General features: G+C 37.5%; 1 protein-coding gene across 1 annotated transcript in view; it reads right to left on the minus strand.

Moving 5' to 3' along the window:
* The window catches only part of MTMR9 (myotubularin related protein 9), a 42,797-nt gene that overhangs the window by 15,399 nt on the left and 13,671 nt on the right, over positions 1–13,727 (minus strand). Inside the window, exons 3-6 of the mRNA XM_007961656.3 lie at positions 12,308–12,433; positions 7,432–7,605; positions 6,036–6,253; positions 2,765–2,926 (exon numbers count right to left, since the gene is read on the minus strand). Coding sequence (XP_007959847.1) covers positions 2,765–2,926; positions 6,036–6,253; positions 7,432–7,605; positions 12,308–12,433 — 680 coding nt within the window. The remainder of the gene's footprint in view (positions 1–2,764; positions 2,927–6,035; positions 6,254–7,431; positions 7,606–12,307; positions 12,434–13,727) is intronic.

Consider the following 13,727-nt stretch of genomic DNA (forward strand, 5'->3'; position numbering starts at 1 on the left):
CTGCACTCCAGTTTGGATGACAGACGGAAAGACTGTCTCTAAAAGAAAAGAAAAGAAAAAAAAAAGGCTGGGTGGGGTGGGTCACACCTGTAATCTCAGCACTTTGTGAGGCTGAGGCAGGAGGATTGTTTGAGCTCAGGAGTTTGAGACCAGACTGGGCAATAAACAGAGACTACATCTCTATTAAAAACTGAAAAAAAAAAAAAAAAAATTAGCTGAGCGTGGTGGTGTACACCAGTAGTCCTGGCTATTTGGGAGGCTGAGGTGGGAGGATCATTTGAGCCCAGGAGTTCTAGGCTGTGGTGCACCGTGATCCTGCCACTGTACTCCAGCCTGGGCGACAGAGCAAGGCCCTGTCTCCTAAATAAATAAATAATTAGGAGCCTGAAGATTTGACTGAGTTGCTGCAATTTCATGATAAAACTTGAAAGAATAAGGAGTTGCTTCTTATGGATGAGCAAGAAAAGTAGTATCCTGAGATGGAATCTACTCCTGGTAAAGATGCTGTGAATATTGCTGAAATGACAAAAAGAAAAAAAAAAAGATTTGGAGTACCACATCAACTTAGGTGACAAAGCAGTGGCAGCGTTTGAGAAAACTGATTCTAATTTTGCAAGTTCTACTGTGGGTAAAATGCTATCAAACAGTATCACATGCTACAGAGAAATCTTTCATGAAGGCAAGAGTCAATTAATGTGGCAATCTCCATTGCTGTCTTGTCTAAGAAAGTGCCACAGCCATCCAAAGCTTCAGTAGCCACCACCCTGATCAGTCAGCAGCCATCAATGGGGAGGCAAGGCCCTCTCCCAGGGCCAATAACCTCAAATATCAATAAAGTATTTTTAAATTAAGGTATGTATATTGTTTTTTCTTTTTAGACGTAATACTACTGCACAATTAACAGACTGCAATATAGTGTAAACATAACTTTATATGCACTAGAAAACCAAACATTAATAATGAATGTGACTCACTTTATTGCGTGATTTGCTTTACTGTGGTTTTCTGGAACCAAACCCACATCTCCAAGGTGTGCCTGCGTGTGTAATATACTATTAAGTGATGAACTGCAATTTACTTAATCCTATAGGATTAATCCCATAGTACTTAGCAATTTACTTAATTTACATTTAGGTTATGCCAATTTTTGTTACACTGTAGATGATGTACTTAGCTTTTTGTCTTCTGTTGAATTCCTTCAGGGGTCTTAATTTAAAAGTAACAGATTCCTTGAAGTCACTTATGGTTAGGTTAACCCCATTCTCAGGATAAAACCTAATGACTAGGCTGAGGGGGGTGAGCATGTACTTTAAGGCTTCTGTGTATATTGCATATATACCTTAATCATCTGTGGGATATTCTGAATTCGATTCACTTAAAGTCTATTTTTACGTTTTCAGCAATTAATTATAAAGGCAAATTTGTATGGTGGTGAAAATAATAGGCTAATATATATCAGAAAAAGGGACCCAAACATGGCAAAATAAACCAAAACCCTGAGTCTTCCCAAGAGTCTAGAAGCCTCTGTCTTTAAGGCGGCCAGCTCAAACGAAAGGAAGGTGGAGATCATGAGAACTGTTCTGCATTCTGCACTGAGGGGTGTCTTAATCTGTATCGTCGTGTTATTACAGCTGCAAACTGAGACAATGCGGTGATAACAGTTTATTACAATTCCTGTTTCATAAGAAAACAGAAGCCTCTGTACTCACAATGTAAGGAGAAATCTGGTAAACTTAGGTTAAAAAGAAACAAAACCCTCAGTATTAACAAAATTACTGTGTATTTGTTATTTCTCTGCCACAGAACCTTGATAGCTAATTCCCAGTTTGTTAGCTAAATGGGCTTTACCTAACGCCTAAAACAAAAAGAACAGGGATAGCCCGGCAATCTTGACCCCAAGGGACTCTACCTGTTCATGGTTCTGTTACTAACTTACCACATGATTTTAGCAACCCATTCTATTATGAATTTCTCTCTAACCATAACAAATTACATATATATTTCCCTAATTTGGAAGCATCAATAAAACAAGTTAAAGTCTCAAAGAAAAGTGCCATCTAACCATGTGGTGATAACACTTATACCTACCTATTGTTTCAGTGGAATCCCCTTCTTAGAAAGGGCATTCTAAGCTTCTGCAAGAATTTATGCCAATCCTTCTGCCTCTGTTCAAGTCTTCTGCCACAAGACTCAAGGATTAGCAACCTTTAACTGAGTGGATAAACTAAAATCACTTCATACACTCAACATCACTACAATTAGGCGTTCTCAACTTGAGATCCAGATGTAATGCCACATATCAAGTAGTTTGAAATAAGATATCTCAGAAGTTAGAAAGGATCATTTTATTGTGTAGCAAAAATACATGTTTCCTTTCGCTGATATTTCAAAAGTAAGGAGGTAAGTTTGCTTCTCTAAGAAAAAATAAGAAAACTTCCTTTCATTCTGTTTCACAGTTTAAGAAAAAAATTGGCAAATTCATGATTTAAGGATGTCATAGGAAAAAAAAAAAGGTCCATTAGTACTTAAAAATTTGTGTCATGGAAGACAAGTATATGTACATGGTTCCTATCTATTAAACAAACATTATCTATTAAATGCCAGACTCTAGGCACACACCTCATCAATAATGGGATGGTGTTGACTAGACTACACAGTAATTTACTGCAAACTTTCACATAATCTATAAAAACATATGTCTGGATAAACACAGAGTCTAGTTATCAGCGCATGTCCTGCTCAGGAATGCTGAAATGCACTTTACCTGTCGATGCACTGAGCCGCGAGGCAGGCAGCTGTCAGAATCTCTTTGATGTGAGTCAGCCAGTTAGAGGCCTCCAATTTACTGAGCCACCGGTCCATGTTATGTGTTTGGTCATTACAAGCTTCCACAAGTTTGATTAAGCTCTCCTGAAGAATGTGATACCTTTTAAAAATAAGAAAGCAAAAAATAACAAACCCAGAAAATAGAAAGATAAAGAAACCAAGCCAAAGACTCAGCCTCCAACATATCTAAGAGCAAAAGTAGTTCAAAATACTATAAAAATATTTACCCTGCTATACAATAATTTGAGGATTAAAGGTTGAAAAACTAATATTTAAATATTGTTGCAAAGGCTTAAAATGCCTGCCATGGCAACCTATTCCTCATCTGAACAGATTAAACCTAGTTCGCATACCTGGATCATCAGACTATAGGAGAAGCCAGAGCCCTGCGTTTCGTGACAGGTCAGGAGACACAGCACCACTTACATTTGCAATCCTGTTCCCACCAATCTAACACTAGAGACCCAGTACCATCAGCAGCCTTACCCAACCCAGTTCGATCCCACTGTTTTCTAGCTACAGCTCCCATTCACCCACCTAGAGACACTTATAAATCACTCTTTTACAGTGCAAACAAGAGACTATAGGTGGAGGAAACTGTGGGAAAATAGGTCGATATAGGGAGAAATTAAATCTCTACAGGCTTTGACTTAGGAAAATATAAGTATATGTAGCAAATCTGTTCAGTGTAGCAACTGCTGATCTACATGCAGAGGAGCTGGCCTTGTGGTGATGAGACCACAGGGCTGGCTTATAGAAAGAATGCTAGTGACAGGGACTCCTGCAGGCCTCCAAGAGCATGGCTTTCGCTTATCAAACACAAGGGCTGGCTGTTCAAAAAGAAAGATAAAACTGACAAACCTTTAGCTAAAGGTTCTTTCACTAAAAACAGAGAGAAAAACAATGCAAATACAATTAGAAATGAAAGATGAGATATTACAACTGATATCACAGAAATATAAGGGATCATAAGAGACTGTGAACAATTACACATTGACAAATTGACTGGATAATCTAGAAGAAATGGATAAATTCCTAGAAGCATACAACCTACCAATACTGAGTCATGAAGAAAGAAAATCTGAACAGACCAATAATGAGGAAGAAGATTAAAAAGGTCTCCCATCGAAGAAAAGCCCTGGTCCTGATGGCCTCACACACTACCTGATTTTAAAGTATGCTACAAAGCTATAGTAATCAAAACAGCTTGGCACTGGCATAAAAACAGACACACTGACTAATGGAATACAATAGAGCCCAGAAATAAATCCATTCATTTATGGCAAATTGATGTTTGAAAAAGTTGCCAGGAACATACAATGGGGAAAGGAGTTTCTTCCATGAGTGGTGCTGGGAAAACTGAGTAGGCACATGCAGAAGAAACTTGACCCTTACCTCACACCATACTCAAAAATCAACTCAAAGCAGATTAAAGAGTTAAACATAAGACCTGAAACTGTAAAAATAATTAGAGGAAAACGTAAGGAAAAAGCTTCTTGACATTGGTCTGGGCAAAGATTTTTTGGATATGACCTCAAAAGTACAGGCAACAAAAGCAAAAATAGACAAATGAGACTGCATCAAACTAAAAAGTTTTTGCACGGCAAAACAACAGAGTAAAGAGACAACCTATGGAATGGGAGAAAACACTGGCAAACAATACACTGGATAAGGGGTTAATATCCAAAACATGTAAGAAACTCAACTCAAGAGCAAGAAAACACATGACCTGATTAAAGAATGGGCAAGACCTGAACAGACATTTCTCAAAAGAAGACATGCAAATGGTCAATAGGTATTTAAAAAAAAAAATGCTCTGCATCACTTATCATCAGAGAAATGAAATTCAAAACCACAATGAGATATCACCTCACACCTCTTAGAAGGCTATTACTAAAAAGACAAGATTTAACAAGTGTTGTTGAGAATATGGACAAAAGGGAACCCCTGTACAATGCTGGTGGGAATGTAAATTAGTATGGCCACTGGGGAGAACAGTATGGAGGCTCCTCAAAAAATTAAAGATGAAACTGCAGTAAGATCCAGTAATCCCACTTCTGGGTAAGTATTTCGAATATCTGAAATGAAATCAGGATCTCAAAGAGGTATCTGCATTCCCATGCTCACTGCAGCACTATTCACAATAGCCAAGATATGGATTCAACCTAAATGCCCGTCAATGGATGAATGGATTAAGAAAATGTGGTACGATACATAATAAAATACTATTCAGCCTTAAAAAAGAGGGTAGGCCAGGAGCAGTGGCTCATGCCTGTAATTCCAACACTTTGGGAGGCCAAGGCAGGCGGATCACTTGAGGTCAGGAGTTCGAGACCAGCCTGGCCAACATGGCAAAACCCGGTCTCTGCTAAAAATACAAAAATTAGCCAGGCATGGTGGCAGGCACCTGTAGTCCCAGCTATTTGGGAAGCTGAGACAGGAGAATCACTTGAACCTGGGAGGCAGAGATTGCAGTGAGCTGGGACCGTGCCACTGTACTCCAGCCTGGGTGACAAAGCAAGACTCCATCTCAACAAAATAAAATAAAAATAAAAAAGATGGGAAACCTGTCATTTGCCACAGCATGGATGAACCTGGATGACATCACGCTACATGAAATAAGCCAGGCACCCATGCACAGAAAGATAAACACTGTATGCACTCACTTATATGTGGAATCTAAACAAGTTAAACTCATAGAAACAGAGAGTAGAATGGTGGCTGCCAGAGGAAGAGGAAGTGGCAGGAGGGGTCGGGGTAGGAGGGACACAGATATGGGGAGATGTTGATCAAAGGTTACAAAGTTTCACTTACGAGGAATTAGTTCTGCAGGTCTATTGTACAGCATGGTAACTGTAGTTAAAAATAATATATTGTATACTGCTGAGAGAATAGACATTAAATGTTCTCACCGTCCAAAAAAATGGTAACTATGTGAGGTGATAGTTACGTTCATTCACCTAATTTAATCAGTTCTCAACGTATATGTATATCAAAACAGCAGAGTGCACATCACAAATACATATAATTTGTATGTCAATTAAACCTTAATAAAGCTGACTAAAAAAAATGAGAAGATGGCTAGACAATCATTGACCCTAGATTAATGCATAGGTTAATTTGAGCACTTGTGATTTTCAAATGGCTAAGGGCTTACCCACTGTAATTAGCTTCTAATAAGAGTCCTTACTATCTCTGGAATCTTTTACCTCTCAATGGACTTATGAATTCGCCTCCACTGGGGATAATGAGCTTCTTGTTCGAAACCACCTCCTTTGGCTCTAGCTTGCTGAGCCACGTTCAGGGATCGGGTGTCAATGATGTAGCCACGCTTTCCCGCCCTGAGGGTAGCATTTATCAGCTTCTCATCTTCCTTGCACCTCCTCCCATTTGTGCCAGTGAGTGGCTGACCACTCCGCATAATTACCTAGAAGCACAATAGAGCTGAAAATTCAACAGCAGTTGCTTTTACAGTTTCTGAAAACAGAAAGAAATTAGCTAGATTAAGAGTATCTCAAAAACAATTGTGTGACACTCTGGAGATGGATTTGATCCATAAACAAATAAATATTTGCATGTATTGATAACAGTTAATAACTGTAAAAGATAAGCCTGGAGCTTTTACACAGTTTCTCTGTCTCAAAACACTGTCACATAATAAATTATATCACTTCTTTAAGATCAAATATTGCAATTCATTTAGTGTGTGAATCAAATACCTGCAGACCTGGCCCTGTAATAAGACAATAATGGCCTATGAGCCAGTAAATCCTGACTTCAACTGAACATACATGGAGTTGATAGGTTTTAACAAGAATTATAAAAAGTAAAGGCACCAGTGGCAAAATTTAAAAGTTCAAACACTGTTCTCACTGTTTGGGAAATCATTTCCAATACCTCAGAAGCTGATTGTCTATTATTTATTCTCCAGCGGCCTCTACCATCCTTTTCAGTATTCCAGGATTTAACTACTTGTTTCCAAAAACTACCCTACCAACTATATATCTGGAAATGTTTGCTTTTGAAACTTTTCTCAAGAAATCAGTGTCTAGTATACTAATGTCTTCCCTGGTGAATGGTTTAGAGTTCTTTCAAGAGACCACCATTACAAGGTAGTTATCTTAACTCCTTGTTGAATCCTGACTCCAGTGTTTACTAGAGTTGTGACTAAATGACAGGAGCATCACTCTTCTCACCTTTGAAAATAAATATGTCTGCTCAATTCACCATTCACATGGAAAGTTGGTAAGAAAAATTCAAGTCTTTTACCATTATTCTGCGCAGAGAAATTTCTCATTTTTCTACCACAAGAATGTTGCTGTAAGCATCAAATAAACACTAGTTTCCTTTGTATAGTGTCCTGGAGATAAAGCTATCAGGGCTTTCATACGGCTGAGCAGGATCATGGGAAGAATTCAGCGTCACATCCTCACCACAGAAAACACCCTACTCCTGATTCCCTAAAGCTTACACTAAGGAAGCCCTCGTGGTGGAGACCTGGACAATCATTTCAGTGAACAGACAGATAGAAAAAGGGAACATTTCTATGAAAAGATCCCCAAGCCAAGCCTTTCAGTACATCAAGCAGTAGTGCTGTGCACTTACCATCCCATTTTTTTTGTGATAATAGCTTAGTACTGGGAAGCGCCCTCCATGTCGAAATGTAGCGACCTTCCGAAGAGCTTCATCGTCGATGGATTTGGGCACTGTGACAATTGGTGGGTAAGAGGGACAGACAGCAAATTCCTTATTGACATAGCTTAGCCTCCATTCACTGGTCTGAAAAACACAAAATACTTCAAAGCTAAGCAACTATCTCAATGTCACAAAATAATCTGAGAAATTTTAAAAGACCTTAGAGGTCAACTCTCACTGATAAAGAAGCCATTTCTCAGGAATTTAACAGGAGGATCTCTAGCTTATATGTAAGTAGCTGCACAGAAAAGGAGCTCCACGGTTCAGGGCCAGCTTCCTGCATTCCTAGGTATCACCAGTTCCTAGAAAGTTCTTTCTCATATGGAGCAAAACTTGTTGCTCTGTAGCTTCCTCTATTGGTTTTTACCGTACTTTCAGAAAACACAGCACAAGTTCCCTATTTTACATGGTATCCCATCAAATGTCTGAAAGACAGTTGTTTCTCCTTAGTGTTCTATTCTCCAAGTTAAATATATTAAGCACATCCACAATTACCATGGCCAACATCATCCCACTTCTTCCTTTTCTGGGTCCCATTTAGTTTATTAATGATCCTCTAAAAGCACAAGACTGTAAGACTCCAGATAATGCATCCCCAGAACAGACGAGAACAGAGCTACTACCTACATCAAGTCCTTTGTTCTTTTCTTGTAAAAAAGGTAAAAAATGTACTAAGATTGGTAACACCTTTCTTAAAACAGTAACAACTCAATACTAAGGAAGGTTAAGCTTAGGAGTCAATGAAATAATTTCAAACTGAATACACTAAGGACTAAAAGTATATAATATAAAACTATCAAATGACAACTTATTTTAAACACCAGAACTGAAAACACCTTGAAGACTGTCAAAAGGTTTTACAGTTAAAAAAAAAAAAAAAAAATCAAATTATATGTAAATTTCAATATGTTCTGTATATCTGAGTTGGCCTAACAATGGGTTACAAGAGCAGGAAGATAAAGCTATAAAGCTAAAAAGTATGTTAGATGTACTATAGGACAAGATTATTACTTTAAAAAAATGATTTTATAAGATACAGTATCACATTTTTAATTAAATTTTTTCACTTTTTGAAGTTATTTATGTTACCAGTTTTAAAAACATAGTTTCTAGGCTGGGCACAGTGGTTCACACCTATAATCCCTGCACTTTGAGAGGCCGAGGCAGACAAACTGCTTGAGTCCAGGAGTTCAAGACCAGCCAGGGCAACATGGCCAAACCCTGTCTCCACTAAAAATGTAAAAATTAGCCAGGCACAGTGGCACACGTTTTTAGTTCCAGCTACTTAGGATGCTGAGGTGAAAGAACACATGAGCCCAGGAAGTCGAGGCTGCAGGGAGCTGTGATAGTGCCACTGCACTCCAGCCTGGGCAACTGGAGTGAGATTCTGTTTCAAAAAATAATAAATTAATTAATTTAAAAAAACACAGTTTCTAAAGATTTATTATTTTTAAAAAAATGTAGTTATCTGTTCCTTGCTAGCCCATCCCAATTTGCTTTCCCCAAAGACAATCATTTTCAACATTTTTAGCTTTTTTGGTGTTTACCTTTACATTTCTAAATAACATGATTATACTATTATTTCTTGAATTTTTGCTATGATATATTATTTATTGATTTCCTACTCTGGAGAATGACAGGGCTCTCCATTGATCTGCAATGCGGCTTCTGTCGGTCCCAATGTACTGTGCTCTCTATCCTGTCCCACTAGTCCACTTAAGTAACTCCTAGAGCTTTTAAAATAAGTTTGGTATCTAGTAGGCTAAGTCTCCTCCTCTCACCTTTTTGTACTTCAAAGAGTAACTTGGCTCCTCTTGGTCTTTTGGTCTTCCACCAGGTAACTTTTATCAAATTCAATGTAAAAACCAACTGGGGTTTTTATTAAGATTGTATTGACTTTATAAATCGGAGGGAATGAGCTATATCTTCAGAATATTCAGTCTCTCTATCCATGAGTATATTGTCTCTCCATTTATTTAAGCTTTTAAAAATTTTTCCATAAATTTTTATAATTCTCTCAATAAAGGTCTTACCATCTTTTCTTAGATATAGTCCTAGAAACCCTATAATCTTTGTTGCATTTTAACTGCATCTCTTTAAACTTGTGTTTGGTGTAGAGAAATGCCTATGATCTCAAGATTCTTTCCTTTTCCTATAAAGACAAGCATATAATCAATAAATAATGACAATTTTCCTACCTTCATTTCAATCCCTATACCCTATATTTTTCCTTGTTGTCTTATTGAGCTGACTAGGAGTAGTGATAATGGACATCCTTGTCTCATTCTTGAACTTAGAGAGAATGATACAAGATTTGTTTTTGTTGTGTTTTTGGTTTTGGTAGCCATCCTTTATCAGATTAAAGACATTCCCTTCAAATCCAACTCTAAGAGCATTTAGCATGAATAGATATTGATCAAATTTTTTTCCTCTGTTAATCTAACACTATGCAGGCAATTTGTCTTTTCTTTAATTTTGTGGTATTTTCTTTGCTTTATTGTTCAGTAGCTGAACAACAACATGTCTAAAGTTTTTTTATTATCTTGTATGGTATTTGCTGGCATACCTTAGCTTAAGGGTTCAGTAACTTTTACTGATTCTGGAGAGTTATCAACCATTATATATTTGAATATTGCCTTTCTTCTATCATCATCATCTTTTTTTCCTTCTTCTTTTTTTTTTTTGGAGACAGGGTCTTGCTCTCTCACCCAGGCTGGAGTGCAACAGCATGATCACTGCTCACTGCAACCTCAACGTCCTGGGCTCAAGCAATTCTCCCACCTCAGACCCCAAGTAACTGGGACCACAGGCATACGTCATCACACCTAGCTAAATTTTTTCATAGAGATGGGGTTTCGCCATGTTGCCTAGGCTGGTCTCAAACTCCTTAGCTCAAGTGACCTGCCTGCCTCAGCCTCCCAAAGTGCTAGGATTATAGGTGTCAGCCACCATACCCAGCCTCTATCATCTTTTATCCTAAACTCCCATGTGATAAATATTGGATCTTATTCCTTTATTACGCATGCATGTGTCTAACCTCTCTGTTTTTCCATCTTCCTTCTCTGTTCCATATTCTGAGTAATTATATCGGATCTATATTCCAAATCACTTATTTTCTCCTTAGCTGTTTCTAATCAGCTACTTAACCTTTGCATTATTCTTTTATCTTCTTTTCAGTCAACAAAACTTATAAAAAATAAACTGGATCCATTTTGACTACACAATTTCATGAGTCTTGACAGTTGTATACACCTGTGTAACACCCAATACTAGGAAATCACTAATCTGCTTTATCTGCTTTCAGTCACTTTTGGTGTCATATCTAAGAAATCTCTGCCTAACTGAAGGTCATAAAGATTTTTCCTGTGCTTTCTTAAAGCAGTTTGATAGTTTTAGTTCTTATGTTTAGGTCTATAATACATTTTAGTTAATTTTTGTGGATGATATGAGGTAAGGGTCTAGGTTTATCTTTTTTTACATATGGATATCCAATTGCTCCAATGCTATTGGTTGAAAAAGCTATCCTTTCCCAACTGAATTTTATTGGTACTTTTATCAAAAATCAACTGACCATTAAACGGAAGGTTTATTTCTATACCCTGTATTCTGTTCCATTGGTCTTCGTGTCTTTCCTCACGCCAATACCACACTCTCTTGATTACTGTGGCTTTACAGTAAGTTTTATAATCAAGTGTTTTGTCAAAGCTGTTTTGACTTTCCATACAAACTTATATACTTAAATCTGCATTTCCATAAAATTTATATCATTTTGTCCATTTCTACAAAAACACCTATTAGAATTTTAACAGGGATTGCACTGACTCTATAGATCAATTTAGGGAGAACTGCCACTTTAATGAGCCAAATCCAGCCTGCTGCTTATTTCTGCAAATAAAGTTTACTAGAACATAGCACCATCCATTCACTGATGTCCCATCTGATTGCTTTTCTCATGCAACAACAGCAGAGTTCAGCAGTTATAATAGAGACCACATGACCTGCAAAGCTTAAAATATCTACTATCTAATGGTCTTTCACAAAAGTCAGCCAACCACTAACCTTAACTATATTGTCTTCCAATTGATGTACTCAATATAGTACATCTCTCCTTTCATTTAGATCTCTTGTAACTTCTTCCAACAATGTTTGGTGTCTTTCAGTGTATAGATCTTGAATTTCTTTTGTTAAATTTGTTCCTAAATATTTTATTCATTGTCAGATTGCTTGTCGCCATTTTTGTATACTGATCTTATATCAACCAACTTTGCTAAACTTGCTTATTCTAGTTATTTTATTGCTTTCTGCTCTTATTTTATTTTTTCTTTCTAGTTACTTTGCTCTTTTTTTCTAGCTTCTTAAATTGGTGCTTAGGTCAATAATTTTAGGCTTTTCTTTCTTTTCTAGTAAAAATGCTAAAGCTATAAGTTTATCTCTAAACACTGCCTTAGCTGTCTGTATTCCACAAATTTCAATATGCTACATTACCATTATCATTCAGTTCAAAATGTTTTCTAATTTCTTTGACACACAGATTATTTACAAGTGTTCTGTTTAATTTAGAAATACTTGGGGGTATTCCTTGATATCTTAGAATTACTGATTATTAATTTAATTCCTTTGTGATCAGAGATCATACTCTATATGGCTTTAATCCTTTTAAATATAAGATTAGGAATGGATAAGTCAACTTCACCTTATTACTCTTCAAAAGAAGTGATCATTTTCACAAGTCAAATAAGGTATTGGGTTACTTCTCATAATCCACAGTTCTCAAAAGTTAACTCACAGCTGAGGAATAGAGTTCAAATTCTTGCTCAGGAAGGAAGGAATGCCAGCCATCTTCTATCACTTCAAACATAGGACGGTAAAAGAAAGGGTACATCAGAGTGATGGAGTCCAGGGTAGACAATGCCTGGGGACAAAAAGAAAAGAAAGACAAAAAAGAAACACCCACAATTGGAAACACATTCTAAGTGACAAATTAGTATTAAGCAAACATGGTCTAATAATGATGGGCACTCAGTATGTTTCTCTAACATTGTGTTTATCACTAGACACAATTACAGTCTTACGAAGCTGATTTCCATGCTTCTAGTATCTAACAAGGCATCCGACACATAACACACACTCAAAAGTGTTGACAGGATGAAAAAAAGAACAAAAAAATGTGCATATGAATTCTAGAAGAAAAATCAAATAACACCTCTTGACATCACTTAATAAAGCTTAATAAAAAGGTCTAAGTATTTCTGGGGATCAGTTTTTGGCTAGGCAGTAAGGTCTTAGCTCAAAATCCAGTATTACCTAAATAAACTTATGTAAATTATTTGAAATCAGAGTGGGTTAGTAAGTGTAAAAAAGGATGATACAGCTTAGAGGTCTACAGTCAGATGGGAATCGGAATGCTGAACTGAAATTCCAAGTCCTAGCAGTGCAGCAGGAAAGCCATGTAACCACTCTATGCCTCAGTTTCCTCAACTGTAAAATGCAAGAAATAACATACCTACTTCATAGGATTGTTGGAGCATTAAGAGAGATAATGTGTGTAATAGGCTTAGAACAGTGTCTGGCACATAATAAAATCGAAAATAATTCCCGCTTTTTTTTTTGAGACAGAGTTTTGCTCGTCACCCAGGCTAGGGTGCAATGGCGCGATCTTGGCTCACTGCAGCCTCCGGCCTCCTGGGTTCAAGCGATTCTCCTTCCTCAGCCTCCTGGGTAGCTGGGATTACAGGTGCCCGCCACCATGCCCAGCTATTTTTTTGTATTTTTAGTAGAGATGGTTTTCACCATGTTGGCCAGGCTGGTCTTAAACTTCTAACCTCAGGTGATCTGCCCACCTCAGCCTCCCAAAATGTTGGGATTACAGGCGTAAGCCACCGTACCTGGCTAATTTCAGCTATTACATGCTCTACATACGTAAAATTGCATCAATGTTCACTTCCTCCCTTCCTAGACTGGTATGCCATTTGGTCAGGCATCATCATATCTTTATGCTGCAGGGATCTATTCTCAAATGGGTGCAATAACTCTATCATCCCCAAATGGGCCTATATTTATCTGGAGCACTTGAATCCTGGATAACAGACATACGAAAACCTGAGTAGATGGGAGGAACAGACAGACAGAACAGTCTCTATCACCAGGCAGATTCTTCCTTCTGTCAGGGGGATTATGGAAAAAAGCATTTCCATGACTGGGGGTAG

Source organism: Chlorocebus sabaeus, chromosome 8 (assembly GCF_047675955.1).
Source record: "Chlorocebus sabaeus isolate Y175 chromosome 8, mChlSab1.0.hap1, whole genome shotgun sequence".
NCBI lineage: Eukaryota > Metazoa > Chordata > Mammalia > Primates > Cercopithecidae > Chlorocebus > Chlorocebus sabaeus.